This window comes from Dendrobates tinctorius, unplaced genomic scaffold (genome assembly GCF_039654945.1).
Source record: "Dendrobates tinctorius isolate UK_male_01 unplaced genomic scaffold, ASM3965494v1 ptg000208l, whole genome shotgun sequence".
NCBI classification, from domain to species: Eukaryota; Metazoa; Chordata; class Amphibia; order Anura; family Dendrobatidae; genus Dendrobates; species Dendrobates tinctorius.
The window spans coordinates 6065296-6080903 of NW_027361875.1; the positions used below are offsets into that span (position 1 = coordinate 6065296).

Consider the following 15608-nt stretch of genomic DNA (forward strand, 5'->3'; position numbering starts at 1 on the left):
TGCTTCTTGTTCTTCAGACCCGGACATGTGAAGGTGTTTTTGAAGGACATACATCAAAAGTCAATTGCCTTCTTGTGTCACATTGGAAGAATGCTGTGCTGTTTACTGGGTCTAGCGACCACACCGTCCGCTGCTTTTCTATTAAGGTACTTTTGTCGTCCTGAAGTATTCAAAACTAAAATGTGTATTAAATGCTTTTTGCCTTAATTTTTGTATTCTTAATGAGGACCTTTATCTATTTTTTATCAATTGCTGCTGACCCACTGTTGCTAGAAAAGTTTTTTTTTTCTGGTCCCCTCTGTTCCAATGTTATACCCCCTGCTAATATGGGTGCATTCTCCCTTTAACGTACTGGGCGTATACCACAGAAGTTCCCTGTGGGAGTGACCTTGTTTTGATTGGCAAACTTCAAAGGAGAAAATGTAAACGCCCATAGAGAAGTTCTGTGCTACATGCCCAGTTGGTTGAAGGGAAACTTGGTGCCATTATTACCAGGGGGTCTAACTTGGTATCGGAGGGGCTTAGAAGAAAATTAAAAACTGTTCCAGAATCGGTGGAGCAGCAACAATTGGAGGAAGTACTGAGTATGCATAAAAAAAGACTTTTTCCATCATACATGACGGCACCACGAGAGATGGTATCCGCCCATCAAGGACAGGAAACCTTCAAGCTAAAAGGGGCGGCTCCTCCGCATCAGTTGGTTTCCTGTCCTTGATGGGGAACCCTCATGATGAAATCTCTTGAAGATTCCTGAAGAAAGAAGAGGATGCCTGGGCCTGGTTCGGATGATTACTGGCAGACACCGGTCTGCTACATCCGTCACCAGGTACCGGTAGTTGCCTCGGGGGCCATGTATTCCCATTCCCCCCTGAGCGAGTGCATGGCGACAGCCCGTGAGGCAAATGCACGGGTGAAGTTAGAGCCTCGGAGACCACGGTTCGTGTACCCTCCCTGATGCCGACATGCCCCATAGAAGTCCACGAAGGCCACTTTGTGCTCCCTCCCTGTTGACAAGTGGTGGCCATGCAGCTCGTGAGGCACATTGGTGCCGGGCAGATGTAAGACTCCTCGGAGGTCCCTTGGGGATCCCTCCCTGTTGAGCACAAGCCGGACACCGCGGACTGCCCTGGGAAATGAGTACCTGCAAACAGTGGTGACCAGGGCAGCGCTGACGCTTCCTCCTGAGACCAGGTCCGTGGGGGCCACAGGTATGACGGCAGCAGCAGCATGGGCGTCAGGGTGGCTGATGGCGTGGAACGCCACAACAGGTGCAAGGGGCGCGCACCAGAAGGGAAGGGAAGCCGAGTGCGTGCAGCTGAAGGGGCACCTGAGCACAGGCAGCTGTCGGGTCTGTTAGCAGGAGCTCGCATGGAGTCCGGGTGCATGCAGCGGCGTGTACACCCGGGAACTAGCGCTGAGTACCAGGCAGCTGCGGGGGAGGGCTGTTAGCGTGCTTAGGTGACACAGGGTGTGCGTACCGGAAGTAGTTACCGGGGCCCGCATGCGCAATCCTTGAGCCGGAGGGGCAGCGCGCATGCGAGGCAGAGCGCAGGCGGCCGGCAGGTGCAGGATCAACCAGGTGATCATTTAATTAAAAAAAAAAAAAGAAAAGAGTGGACATAATGCTGTTATTTAAAGGCAGCAGGAAGTGCTGGCAGGCGTCACAACACCATTATTGGGTTGGATGTGACTGCTCTCATCAGGAAGCAGCAGCAGCTAAGCAGCTTATGGGATGGAGAGCCCTTCACCAGAGCATTTGCAGCTGCACAAGGAAGTGCAGGAAAGGCGGCGGTCTCGTTCCGAAGAGAAGAGCCAGACACGCCGCAGCAGCAGTGGGAGCCGCTCGGGCAGCGCACGGGCAAATCGTCACCGCAAAAAGGAGGTGTCCTTAATTTCTTTGGGAGACAGTGAGAAGACCAGTCAGCCTCCAGATCCGGTACCCGTTCTGTAAAGCGTCCGAGTGGTGAGTGAGCTTCGAGAAAGTCCAGCATGCTAATGTCTGTTCTTTTTCTCTCTCTCTCTCTCTTGTCTCCTCTCTCCCCTCTTTTCTACATACATTGGTGGGGTGAAGTATAGGCGGTCCCTAAGAAAAGTAGATCAAAATCTAAAACTAAGGAATGCCCCTTATGCAATAGTTCCTTAGGAGCATCATGTAATAAGAAATTGTGCCGGGATTGTATCAATAAAACAGTAGCGGCCCTGATTGTCGGAGGTCTGTAAATCAGTGAGGGCTTTACAATCAGCAGATACGGATAGCAAAGCAAGAGATCGATCCAGCCCCTCAGTAGTCTCTCAGGAGGACTCCACAGGATCAGAGGAGGACTCAGATAAATCCCGTTATTCGGATAGTAGTTCGGATGAGGAAGACGCATTCCCAGTGGAAGCTACAGATAAGCTTATACAAGCAATCCGATCTACTATGGGGCTGGTAGATGAGCGGGCAAAAAAGACGGCTCAGGAACTCATGTTTAGCGGGTTGCTAAAGAAGAAGCGTAGAGCCATCCCTATTAATGAACAGCTGGAAGGACTCATAAAGAGGGAATGGGAAAAACCAGAGAAAAAGTCCCAGATAATCAATTCCCTGAAAAGGAGGTACCCCTTTGATGAAGAGGCATCCTCATCCTGGGATAGAGCTCCAAAGATTGATGTAGGGATCTCAAAAGTCGCCAGAAAATCCTCCCTACCCTTTGAGGATTTAGGTTCCCTAAAAGAACCTCTGGACAGAAAGACAGATAATTGTCTTAAAACAGCTTGGGAGGCCTCGGCTGGGGCAATAAGACCCGCCATCGCGGCCACTTGTGTGGCTAGATCCCTAAAAATATGCGTTGATAACCTGGAGGATCAGCTAGAGCAAGGAGTCCCCAGGGAGTCTATTTTAGAAGCAATACCTGCCATCAGAGCAGCGGCAGTCTTTCTTGCTGAGGCTTCAGCAGATTCAGCCAGGCTAGCAGCAAAATCAGCAGCATTAACTAATGTGGGATGCCTTGCAGTTTGGCTCAAATGCTGGCCGGGGGATACACAGGCAAAGATGAAGCTCTGCTCTCTGCCGTGTGAGGGAAATTTCCTGTTTGGACGGGCACTGGATGACGTGTTGGAGAAAGCCGGCGACAAAAAGAATTTCCCAAAACAGCCATTTTGGGCCTTTCGGCGCTCTTTTCAGAAGGACCGAAAATTCAGGAGACAGCATTACAGGGATCGAGACAGAAATAACTCTGACAAGCGATCCAGAGGAGGGAGAGGTTTCTACTTCGGCAAGCCCTCCAAAGACACCAAAAAACCCTCCCAGTGACGGTCCTTCTCAGGTGGGGGGAAGGCTCTCTCACTTCCTCCCAGCCTGGGAGAGGATCTCATCCAGCGCCTGGATCCGACAAATTGTGGGGTCAGGTCTAGAGATAAGGTTCCACCACTGGCCGCCACGAAGATGCATGCAGACTCCAGTACAGTCCTCTCAAGAAAAACAAGAACGTCTGGAGGTGGAAGTAATCTCACTCCCAAGAAAAACAAGAACGTCTGGAGGTGGAAGTAATCTCACTCCTAGACAAACATGTTCCAGAAGAGGAAAGGAAGGTTTTTACCCCCCCCATTATAAAGAAACCAGGCAATTCTTGGAGGACAATTATAAATCTGAAAGGCCTCAACAAATATCTGATAATCCCTTCATTCAAAATGGAAACAATAAGATCGGCAGTGAAGCTCCTCTTTCCTCGGTGCTATATGGCAGTCCTGGACCTCCAAGATGCTTATTACCACGTCCGGATCAGACAACAAGATCGCAAATACCTCAGGGTGGCAGTCCAGATGAGGTCTCAGTGGCGTCACTTTCAGTACACGGCTCTGCTCTTTGGGGTAGCGATAGCCCCCCGAGTGTTCACAAAATTGATTGCAGAGGTCACAACACATCTCAGGAAAAAGATACTCTGGTGATGCCATATCTGGATGACTTCTTGATAGTGGGAAGAAATCTCTCTCACTGTCAAGAACAAGTCAAAATAGTGATGGAGACACTACAGGTGCTGGGTTGGCAGCTAAACCTCAAAAAATCCAAACTGGAACCAGCAATGATCCAAAATTTCTTGAGTTTAACAGTGGACTCGGTGGTGCAGGAGTGTCGCCTCCCAGAGGAGAATGAAGAAAAGATCAAAAATTTAATCGTGACATTAAAAAAAAACAAAACAGAAATGACTCTGAGAAGGGCCATGTCAGTGTTGGGGTCCCTAACCTCATGCATACCGGCAGTGAAATGGGCCCAGTTCCACACAAGAGAACTTCAGTGGTGTGTACTACAAAACGACCTGAGGCTTCAGGGACAGAGCAGAAGCTTACCCTCCCGGACCCTGTACTCCAGTCACTCAGGTGGTGGTTACAGATAGAGTCCTCTCCGAGAGGAGTACCCTGGACATACACAGCCTCCAAAGCGGTCACAACGTACGCCAGTGCTTGGGGGTGGGGAGCCCACCTAGACACACTATGGCTCCAGGATCCCTGGGCCCAGGAAGAAAGAAATCTATCCTCAAACGATTGGGAACTGCTAGCGATCGAAAGGGCACTAAAAAGGATTGTTGACACACTTAAGAGGACATCATGTGAGAGTCCTATCAGACAACCGAACAACGGTTGCATATGTAAACCACCAACGGGGCACCCGTTCTCAGTCCTTGTTGCAAATAGCAAAAAGGATCATGAGTCTGGCGGAACTCCAGTTCCTCTCATTATCGGCCCTGCATATTCGAGGCGTGGGCAACCTGAAGGCAGACTTTTTGAGCAGGAACCTCTTGAGGCAAGGAGAATGGTGCCTAAATCGAGTCCATTTTTCAACGGATAGTGCACATATGGGGGAAACCCAGAATAGATTTCTTCGCCTCAAAAGCCAACAGGAAGGTTCAGAAATTCTGCTACCTAAGTCCACCAGACAAGACCGTTGGCAGTAGACGCCTTCAGGATAAAGTGGACGTCGGGTCTCCTGTACACCTTCCCTCCAATATGCCTCATGCCAGCGGTTCTGAGGAAGATCAGGGAGGACAGAGCCAGGGTGATTATGATAGCTCCCTTTTGGCCGAAAAGACCATTGTTCTACTGGCTGAGAGTGATGTCAGTGACGGACCCATGGGTACTCCCAGAGGACCACGACCTTCTAGTGCAGGGTCCCTTCAATCACCCTCAGAAGTCCGGGCTGCATTTGACGGCCTGAAATTTGAAAGGTCACTACTAGAAAAAAAGGGATTCTCAATAGAGTTAATATCCACCTGACTCAGTAGCAGAAAACCAGTGACTACAAAAATTTATCGGAGGATATGGAAAAAATTCTTATCTACCTCAGGTCCAGTACGGGAAGGGGAAGTCCCGATACTGGCAGTACTGGAGTTTCTGCAGAAAGGTTTAGAGTTGGGGTTAGCTGTCAGTACCCTCAAAGTACACATCTCAGCCCTGGCAGCCTTATTTAATTGTGACCTGGCAAACATTAGGTGGGTGGCGAGGTTTATCCGAGCCTGTACTAGAGCTGACTCTGTCCTGTCCCCTACTCCTCCTCCTTGGGATCTAAATTTAGTTCTATCATCTCTGACAGAGAGTCTGTTTGAACCACTAGACACAACATCAGATAAGGTTCTAACACTAAAAACAGCCTTATTAGTGGCACTCACATCAGCCCGTAGGGTTGGGGACTTACACGCATCACCAGACCTTCCCTACACTCGGGTCATGGACGATAGAGTTGTGTTAAAATTAGATCCAGCAAACCTTCCCAAAGTGCTATCAGAATATCATAGAGCTCAGGAGATAGTCTTACCATCCTTTTGTCCTAACCCTAGTAACCAGAAGGAGGTGAGGCTTCATTGCCAAGACATTAGAAGATGTATCCTGCAATATGTAGAGGTAATAAGACCCTGGAGAAAACAGAGGGCCTTATTTGTCTCATACCAGGGGGCAAGGAAGGGCCTCAGAGCCTCTAAACAAACTATAGCTAGATGGGTGAGAGAGGCCATTATGCTAGCATATAGTAGTGCAGGCAGGGCTGTTCCAGAGGGTCTAAAAGCCCACTCCACGAGGGCCATGGTGACGTCCTGGGCGGAGAGAGCAGACGCCTCCATCGACCAAATCTGTAAGGCGGCCACTTGGTACTCTCCGTCTACCTTTTTCAAGCTTTATAGGTTAGACCTTTCTGCTACCTCTGATCTCACATTCGGGCGAAGAGTGTTACAAGCAGTGATCCCTCCCTAAGAGAATACTAATCTCTGTAACTCTCGTGGTGCTGTTATGTATGATGTAAAAACACGTGTATTACATACCTGGTAATGTGTTTATTCATGAAACATGACTGCTCCCTTATATTCCCTCCCTATTGGTCACATCATTAGCTGGGTGCATTATTAGCATTATACACTCCCTTGGGTGTTGGAAGTTTAGTATTGTAAAGCATGTATTATTTATATGTACACTAACCTGCGGAGTACCTCTATTGCTTTGTAAAACAACTGATGCGGAGAGAGGAGCCGCCCCTTCTATCTTGACGATTTCCTGTCCTTGTTGGGCGGATTCCCTCTCTCGTGTTGCCGTCATGTCTCATGAAAAAAACACATTACCAGGTATGTAATACCCATGTTTCTCCTTTGCCTCATTGGGGGACACAGAACCATGGTGGTTATGCTGCTGCCACTAGGAGGACACAAAGAAAATTGGCTCCTCTGCAGTATACACACTCTACTGGCTCTATCCTGAACCAGTTCTTGCTTAGTGTCTGTAGGAGCCACTAGGGTCTGGCTTCAGATCCCAACGTTATTATTTTACCTCTTCCACCATTTTCGGTTCACGGCCTTGCCCTTTCTCAACACTGCCCCAAGGTCATGGCTGCTGTCATGTCCACTCTGCACTCTCAAGGCGTGGTGATTCTACCCTACCAAGACGACCTTCTCATCAAGGGATTTTCTCTGCAGGCCTATGCGGAAGGTGTCAGTGTCACGGTGGACACACTCACTCTCACACACTCTCTCTCTCTCTCTCTCTCTTCAGGGTTGGCTAGTGAACTTAGACTAGTGCTTTTCTTTCTCGCTTCATTGGGGGACACAGGTTACCATGAGTGTATGCTGCTGTCGCTAGGAGGCGGACACTATGCAAATAAGATAAAAATAGCTCCTATTTGGCAGTATACACCTACCGACAGGCACAAAGCAATCCAGTTTTTGCTTAGTGTCTGTAGGAGGCGGATCTGGATCTAATACCAGGTCCGCAGTGTTTTTTCCTTTACAGGTTTTCTGTGTGTTTATCTTTTCCCCTTTGTTTTTCAGATACAGTTCTTCGGGTAACAGGGTGCAGATTTCTCACCCTGTTTTCCCACAATTATGCGACCGAGAGCAGTGTGTTATCACCCACATCGCCCACTCACGGACCAGCAGGCAGGACTTTGTCCCCTGTCGCCCTTTGGGGTGTTTCAGGGTGACTCTTGGTGGCAGTCCTCGCCTTTCCTGTCCTCACCCCTCTCCTCCGAGAGGGCTGAGAGGAAGACGTGGTGGCCTCCCCTTTGTCCGTAAGGGGTTGACGCCGTCTTTTGCACCGTCTTGAGACTTCGAGAAGGAGGATCTTCTCTCCCAGGACCCTCTCCCTCCCGAGGGCTCCTGATGTTATTCTCATCTATAAAGAGGAGCCGGATTCAAAAGCAGGTAGTATGGCCCACCCCATCCCCTGCCCTCCGCAGCAGCGCTCACTGGTATAGGCCCCTGCAGCTCCTGTTCTCTCATTCTACCCGGGACCAGATTTCAAAATTTACGCCATTTTTCTTAGGCAGTGCGCGCCGTCCGACATTTTATAGCCGTCTTCCTCACCAGGCTGTTTTCATTAGGCCACACCCCCTCCAGTTTCCATCCTGTCAGCGGGCTCCGCTCCTTGCCGCACACGCCCCAGCCCAGCGTGACAATTCTCCCCTGCACATCATCAGTCCCGGTCACGCTCCCGACAGCCACAACCAATTGGCGCAACACTTTCACTTTTTTCCGGCGCCGGCCCCCCCCCCCCCCCTTGCCTGCAGGTCGGTCCTGACACACGTGTTGGGCACATAACAGGCTGGTCACGCCCCCATAAGCAGGCCAGCCTATCGTTTCCCTACTCTCTTTTTCTTCGGCCAGGCACGCCCCCTTTTCAGCGCCCGGCCTAACAGGACAATGACTGGGAGTCCCTGACTTCCCTCACTCCTCTGATCGATAACCCCGCCCACCGCTCTCCTCAGCGCATCTCGTGGTCACAGGGCAGCATCCATCTTCCAGCGTGCTCCTGCAGCGTCTTTACCTCACGGGGGTCACAGCTTCCTGTGCTCCTACAGCGTCCTCAAGGATCCGGCGGGAGACACGGCTACCTGCGCTACTGCTGCTGCATCGCTGGATGTCTGGTAGGCTCTGCATTTCCCACCCCTTGCCACTTTGTTAGCTCCCCGCTGCAGTATCGCCTCCATAGCATCCTGCTGCAGCTTTTTTTTTTTTTTTTTCCCACATATGCTCTACCTATGCCCAACCCTTCAGGGGCCTCTGGCTATATTCCTATGGTAATTCACTACGCTTGTGCCCGCTGTAAGAGAAAGTGGGCTTCAGGCCAGCCATCTCCCTTCTGTCCATCCTGCAGTCCTTCCACCATGTCTGCCCCTCAGGCGAACTCTAACGCCCGGGATGAGAGCACCCCCCCGCCGGAGTGGGCTGTTGCTATGTCCCAGTCGGTCTCAGGTCTGACTGTTGCCGTGTCTCAGTCGGTTTCAGACCTGATCAAAATATCACAGTCCCTGGTACAGGTCCTGGAACGTATGCCGCATCTTACTGCCGCCACCAGTGCTCCGAACACCTCACATGGTGATTCGCACGTACCTGACCGCGACCTTCACAGGGACAGATCAGGAGGAAGGGCTAGGAAGCAGACTCTGTCTAGCTCCTCTTCAGATTCAACAGCACGAAGTGAGCCCCTCTCTGCCCGTTCCCCCTTCTCGGAGGCGGACGTCGGGTCAGATGTAGCCTCTCTCTGAGTCTGACTCGGATGCAGATCAGACCTCTGGAACGCAGGACATGGTAGATAGACTTATTTCGGCTATCGTTCAAACCCTCGAAATAAAAGAGGAAGATGCGACTGCTCAGAACAAATCCGTTTCATTCAAACAGGTAAAACGACCCTCCAGACTTTTTCCCAATCACAAGGAGTTTGAGACCACTACCTCTAGACACTGGGAACATGCCGGCAAACGCTTCCTGGGAAGAAAACGACTAGACATCCTATACCCATTTAGTTCAGACCTTGTCAGCAAATGGTATGAATCTCCTAAGGTGGACCCGCCGGTCTCACGCTTAGCATCACACACAGTCCTGTCTATTCCCGATACTGCGTCTCTCAAAGACGCTACGGACAGACTGTCCTTAACCAAATCAGCCTTTGAGGCGTCAGGAGCTTCTTTCTGCTCAAATTTTGCCTCCAAATGGGTGGCGAAAGCCATATCGGCCAGGGCCTAGATACTTCACCGAGGCATTGTGGCAGCAGCTCCCACACAGGAGCTAGCAGATTTAGCAGACCAAATTGCCCATGCGGGTAAATACCTTTTGAATGCCTCCCTGGATGCTGATGCTTGCTCAGCAAGAGCAAACAGCGACATTATTGCTATTCGCCGCATCCTTTGGTTGAAGGCATCGAACGCAGATCCAGCATCCAAAAAATCTCTCACTGGCCTACCGTTCCACGGCTCCAGGCTCTTTGGGGTCAAGCTGGACCAGATCATTTCGGATGCCACCAGAGGCAGAAGCACTTCTCTGTCCCAATCCAGGCCAAGACGCCCCTTCAACAGAAAGGAGTAATTGTACCCATTCCTTGGCACGAACGGTTTTCCGGAATCTAGTCAAACTTGTTCGTAGTCCCAAAAAAGGATAGTTCCCTTCGTCCTATCTTGGACCTCAAGAAGTTGAATCGCCACCTTCGGGTTTGCCACTTTCGATTGGAGTCTTTGCGCTCAGTGATCTCCTCTATGGAGCCAGGGGATTCTTTGCTCTGTGGACACTGTGGACATTCTGAATGCTTATCTGCATGTTCCTGTTTGTGTGCAGCATCAGAGTTTCCTTCAGTTTGCCATACAGGAGTACCATTACCAGTTCACGGCTCTCCTATTCGGTCTGGTGTCCGCCCCCAGTGTCTTCACAAAGATCATGGCGGTCATGGTCACCCTTTGTTCAAAAGGGATTCTTATAATCCCTTATCTCGACGATCTCCTGGTCAAGGGCCCATCTCGCCGAGATTGCAATCACAGCCTCAAGATAACTCTGGACACGCTGCGCCGTCTCGGCTGGATAATCAACAGAGAAGTCGACCCTCATCCCAACTCGGCGTCTTGAATTCCTGGGCATGGAATTCGACACCATCCAAGCTCGAGTATTACTTCCAAAGGAGAAGTTCTCGTCCCTCCGACAGGTGATCAAAGCCCTAAAGTGCCCGGTCCCTCTTCCCCTTCGGCTCTGCATGAGAATCCTGGGGAAGATGATTGCCTCCATGGAAGCAGTGCCGTATGCCCAGCTTCACTCCCGCCCTCTACAGCTGGTCCTCCTGTCTGCCTGGGACAACGGTCTCACAAGACCAACCGGTGATTCTGCCTCTAAAGGTGAGGCAATCCCTAACCTGGTGGACGCTTTCCACCTCGGTCCTACGCGGGAGATCCTTCTCTCCTCTTCGGTGGCGAGTCATCACCACCAATGTGGTTTGTAACTACAGACAGATTTGAGTAAATTGGAGAGTTGGGCTGAAAAATGGCAAATGAGGTTTAACACAGATAAGTGTAAGGTTATGCACATGGGAAGGAAAAACTGATGCTATAATTACTTACTAAATGGGAAACTGCTGGGGAAATCAGACATGGAAAAAGACTTAGGCATCTTAGTCAATTAGAAGCTAAATTGGAGTGCCCAGTGTCAGGCAGCTGCCACCAAAGCAAATAGGGTCATGGGATGCATTAGAAGGGGTCTGGGGACACGAGATGAAAACATAATTATCCCTCTGTACAAATCACTCGTCAGACCACACTTGGAGTATTGTGTGCAATTTTGGACGCCGGTGCTCAAGAAAGACATTACTGAACTTGAAAGGGTTCAAAGGCGGGCTACTAAAATGATAAATGGAGTTGGTTCACTACAATACCCAGAAAGGTTATCAAAATTAGGTCTATTTACTCTAGAAAAGAGAAGACTTAGGGAAGACCTAATATATATGTACAAGTATATCAGAGGGCAATACATAGATCTCTCCAATGAACTGTTTGTACCAAGGACTGTGACAAGAACAAGGGGGAATTCTCTTCGTTTGGAGGAAAGACAATTTCTACACCAGCATAGAAGAGGGTTCTTCACGGTAAGAGCAGTGAGGCTCTGGAATTCTCTTCCTGAGGAAGTGGTGATGGCCAACTCACTGAATGAATTTAAGAAATGAATGGATGCTTTTCTTGTGAGTAACAGTATAGAAGGTTACGAATAACATAATATTATAGGTAGATGATTGACCCAGCTTAGGGGAAGGAATTTTTTCCCTATGGAGAAAATTGGCTTCTACTCTGTGGGTTTTTTGCCTTCCCCAGGATCAACAATGCAGAACAGCTGCACTAAAAATAGGCTGAACTAGATGGACATAAGGTCTTCCTTCAGCCTTCAAAACTATGTTACTATGTAATGCCAGGCTCCTGGGTTGGGGAGCGGTTTTCCTCCACCTCACAGCGCAGTGCCGCTGGGATGCTCAGGAGACTCTCCTCCCAATCAATCTCTTGGAGATCAGGGCAATCCTTCTTACCCTCATCCCCTGGCAGTCCATCCTCGCAGGCAAGCCGGTCCGCATCCAGTCGGACAGCGCCACGGCCGTGGCTTACATAAATCACCAAGTCGGAACTCGCAGCAAGCAGATCATGCTGGAGGTGGCAAATATTCTGCTTTGGGCAGAAAGCAATGTTCCCGCCATATCAGCCATTCATATTCCGGGGTGGACAACTGGTAGGCCGATTTCCTGAGCCGTCAGGGGCTCTCAAACCCACAGTCTTCCACCAAATTTGCCTGAGGTGGGGCGTTCCAGATGTCGACCTCATGGCGTCTCGAACAAACCGCAAGGTTCCCCAGTACGTACCAGGTCTCTGGATCCGATGGCTGTCAGTTGCGACGCACTTGTGATCCCGTGGTCCCAGTTTCGCATGCCTTATCTGTTCCCACCTCTTCCTCTGATTCCAAGAGTCGTGAAAAAGATAAAGGCAGAGGGGGTCCCCGTTCTCTTAGTAGCTCCAGATTGGCCACTGAGGGCCTGGTATGCGGAGCTAGTGAGCATGCTCTCGGACGTTCCCTGGAGGCTTCCAGACTGTCCAGACCTTCTATCACAAGGGCCCCTCTCCCACCCAAATTTTCGGTCTCTGAATTTAATGGCATGGCTGTTGAGGCCGCAGTCCTGAGGGACGCAGGTTTTTCCCACAAGGTCATCCAGACCATGATTAAGGCAAGGAAACCAGCATCATCACGCATCTATCACAGATGTTGGAAAGCCTTCTTTCGGTGGTGTGAGGTTAACAGTTTGTTTCCTATGACCTTTTCTCTTCCCTCTGTTCTTGGTTTTCTACAGATGGGTCTCGATTCCGACCTTTCCCTCAGTACCTTAAAAGGTCAGGTGTCTGCTCTGGCTATCATCTTCCAAAGGGATCTGGCTTCTCTTCCCCAGGTGAAAACTTTTCTTCAGGGCGTCGCTCACATAGCTCTTCCTTACCAGTCTCCGGTCGATCCGTGGGATCTAAATCTTGTTTTGAGCGCCCTCCAGCGTGCGCCTTTTCAGCCGATTCAGGATATTTCTTTTTCCCTCCCCTCGTGGAAGGTGGCCTTCCTGGTCGCCATCACCTGTTAGGAGGATCTCAGAGTTGGCAGCATTGTCCTGCCGTTCTCCTTTCCTAGTTTTGCACCAGGATAAGGTAGTTCTCAGACCGGTTCCTGCCTTTCTGCCAAAGGTAGTCTCTGCCTTTCACATCAATGAGAACATAGTCCTCCCCTCTCTGTGTCCCTCTCCAACTCATCCCTTGGAGAGATCCCTCCACAAGTTGGACTTGGTCAAGGCAATTCGAGTCTACCTTGCTAGGACTGCTTCCTTCCGTCAGTCCGATTCCCTGTTTGTTGTCTCTGAAGGTCGTTGGACAGGGTTTCCAACCTCCAAATCCACCATTGCTCGTTGGATTCGTTCAGCGGTTATGGAGGCATAACGCGTCCTGGACAAACAGCCTCCTCCGGGGGGTGAGGGCTCACTCTACCCGGCTTGTGGGAGCTTCCTGGGCCGTTCGTCAGCAGGCTTCGGCCTTGCAAGTTTGCAAGGCTTCTACCTGGTCGTCCTCCATACTTTTGTGAGATTTTACAAGGTAGATACTCACGCCTCTGCTGACGCAGGCTTGGGTAGGAAGATTCTGCAGGCGGCGGACTCCCACCGGCCGACTTAAGTACCCTTCTCTCAGCATTTCTTTCCCACCCTTGGGACTGCTTTTGGACATCTCATGGTAACCTGTGTCCCCCAATGAAGCGAGAAAGAAAGAGGGATTTTTGGTACTTACCGTAAAATCTTGGAGCCTTCATTGGGGGACTCAACACCCTCCCTTAATGTTGTACTGTGTTGGCCAAGTTGCCGTTGTTTGAGGTTGGTACATAGCTTTTTGTTATACTTGCTCCTACTGCTTTAGCACCAACTGGATTGCTTTGTGCCTGTTGGCAGGTTTATACTGCCGAAGAGGAGCTATTTTTTTTCTTATTTGCATAGTGTCCGCCTCCTAGTGACAGCAGCATACGCCAATGGTAACCTGTGTCCTTCCAATGAAAGCTCCCAAGAAAGAGATTTTGTGGTAAGTACCAAAAAATCCTCTTTCGGTCCCATCCCAGCAAATGTCCTGTTTGGGGTTGATCACGGACTCTTCCCCAGTCATGTATTCTTCCCCAAGGGATGGTAATTCTCCCTCCAGGAAAGATCCCGACACGGATCATATATTCTTCCCCAAGGGTTGGTAATTCTCCCTCCAGGATAAATCTCGACGCAGAGCCCGGCCGCTACCCACCATTCCCTGCGATTCACTATGCAGGTCCTATGGAAACTGGCGTCGATTGAGGCAGTACCATTTAGCCAACTTCATCTCCGTCCTCTACTGAGGCATTGCCATCGGCTTGGGATGTGAATCCAGCCCCCCTGGACCGCCGTTTTCACCTGTTCCTCCGGGTTAAGTGGTCTCTCAGGCGGTGGACGTCAACATCCTCACTGGGTCAAGGAATATTGTTTCTTCCGGTCCACTGGTTGGGGTGCGTTTTTTTTTCTCCCACACTGCCCAGGGACGCTGGTCCACTCAGGAATCGCATCTCCCGATCAATATCCTCAACATTCGGGCAATCAGGATGGCCCTTCATTGCTTCCATCGACTTTTGGCAGGCCGTCCCATTCGGATCCAGTCGAACAACGCCACGGCGGGGGCGTACATTAAAGGCAAGGGGGGGGCATGGAGCAGAAGAGTGATGCTCGAAGTACTATACATTCTGCGGTGGGTCAAGACTCACCATTCAGCCTTTTCGGCAGTTCATATCCCAGAAGTAGAGAATTGGGCGGCAAATTCTCTCAGCCATCAAGGTCTGGCCTCGGGAGAGTGGTCCCTTCATCCGGAAGTTTTTTTCAGCACATTTGTCAGCGCTGGGGAACTTCGGATGTGGATCTCATGACCTTCAGGCTAAACGCCGAAGTTCCGGTATTCGTTGCTCGATCTCTGGTGCTCTGGTGCTTCAGTGCCATCACCTTCGCCTCCCTTATGTTTTTCAGCCGCTTCTGCTTATCCCAAGCGTCATTCAAAAGATCTAGGCGGAGAGTATCCTGGTGATTCTCGCCATACCAGACTGGCCACGCTGAGTGTGGTGCACGGAACTAGTGCAACTAGTCGCCGGTGTTCCCTGGCTGTTACCGGACCGCCCAGACCTCCTCTCTCAGGGCCCCATTTACCGCCAGGACTCGAGAGTGCTGAGCTTAACGGCCTGGACATTGAATCCTGGATCCTAGCCCAGGCCGGTTGCTCACGACAAGTAGCATCCACCATCATCATCATCGCCCGGAAATTTACCTTCAGGCATATTTACCATCATATTTGGGAAGACCCCTTTTTTTCTCTTGATGTAAAAAAAAAAAAAAAAAAAAACAACCACGGATGTTCCCCACTTGTTTATTTTGTCCACGTTAGAGTTTCTCCAAGCATGATTCGATTCAAGTCTGGCACTGTCTTGTCTCAAATGCTTTCCATCCGGTTCCAGCAAAAAATACCTTCCAAATCTCAGGTTAAGACCTTCATACAGGGAGTGCCGCACCTTGTTCCTCCCTACAAGATGCCTTCGGAGTCTTGGGATCTTAATCTGGTCTCAGGTGCCTTACAAGTTGCCCCCTTCAAACTCCTGCAGGACGTATCACTCACCCTTCTTTCTTGGGAAGTTGCCTTTCTCGTGGCAGTAACATCCAGCAGGCGGGTATCGGAATTGGCGGCTTTGTCTTGCAAACCTCCATTTCTGGCCTTTCACCAGGACAAGGTGGTGCTAAGGACGTTTCCGGCCTGCTTGTCTAAGGTTGTTTCTTCTTTTCATCTG

General features: G+C 50.3%; 1 protein-coding gene across 2 annotated transcripts in view; it reads left to right on the forward strand.

Annotated features, from left to right (window-relative positions):
• The window catches only part of ZNF106 (zinc finger protein 106), a 118024-nt gene that overhangs the window by 82241 nt on the left and 20175 nt on the right, over positions 1-15608 (forward strand). For both annotated transcript variants that reach the window (XM_073554175.1, XM_073554176.1), the window contains exon 14: positions 18-146. In XM_073554175.1, coding sequence (XP_073410276.1) covers positions 18-146 — 129 coding nt within the window. The remainder of the gene's footprint in view (positions 1-17; positions 147-15608) is intronic.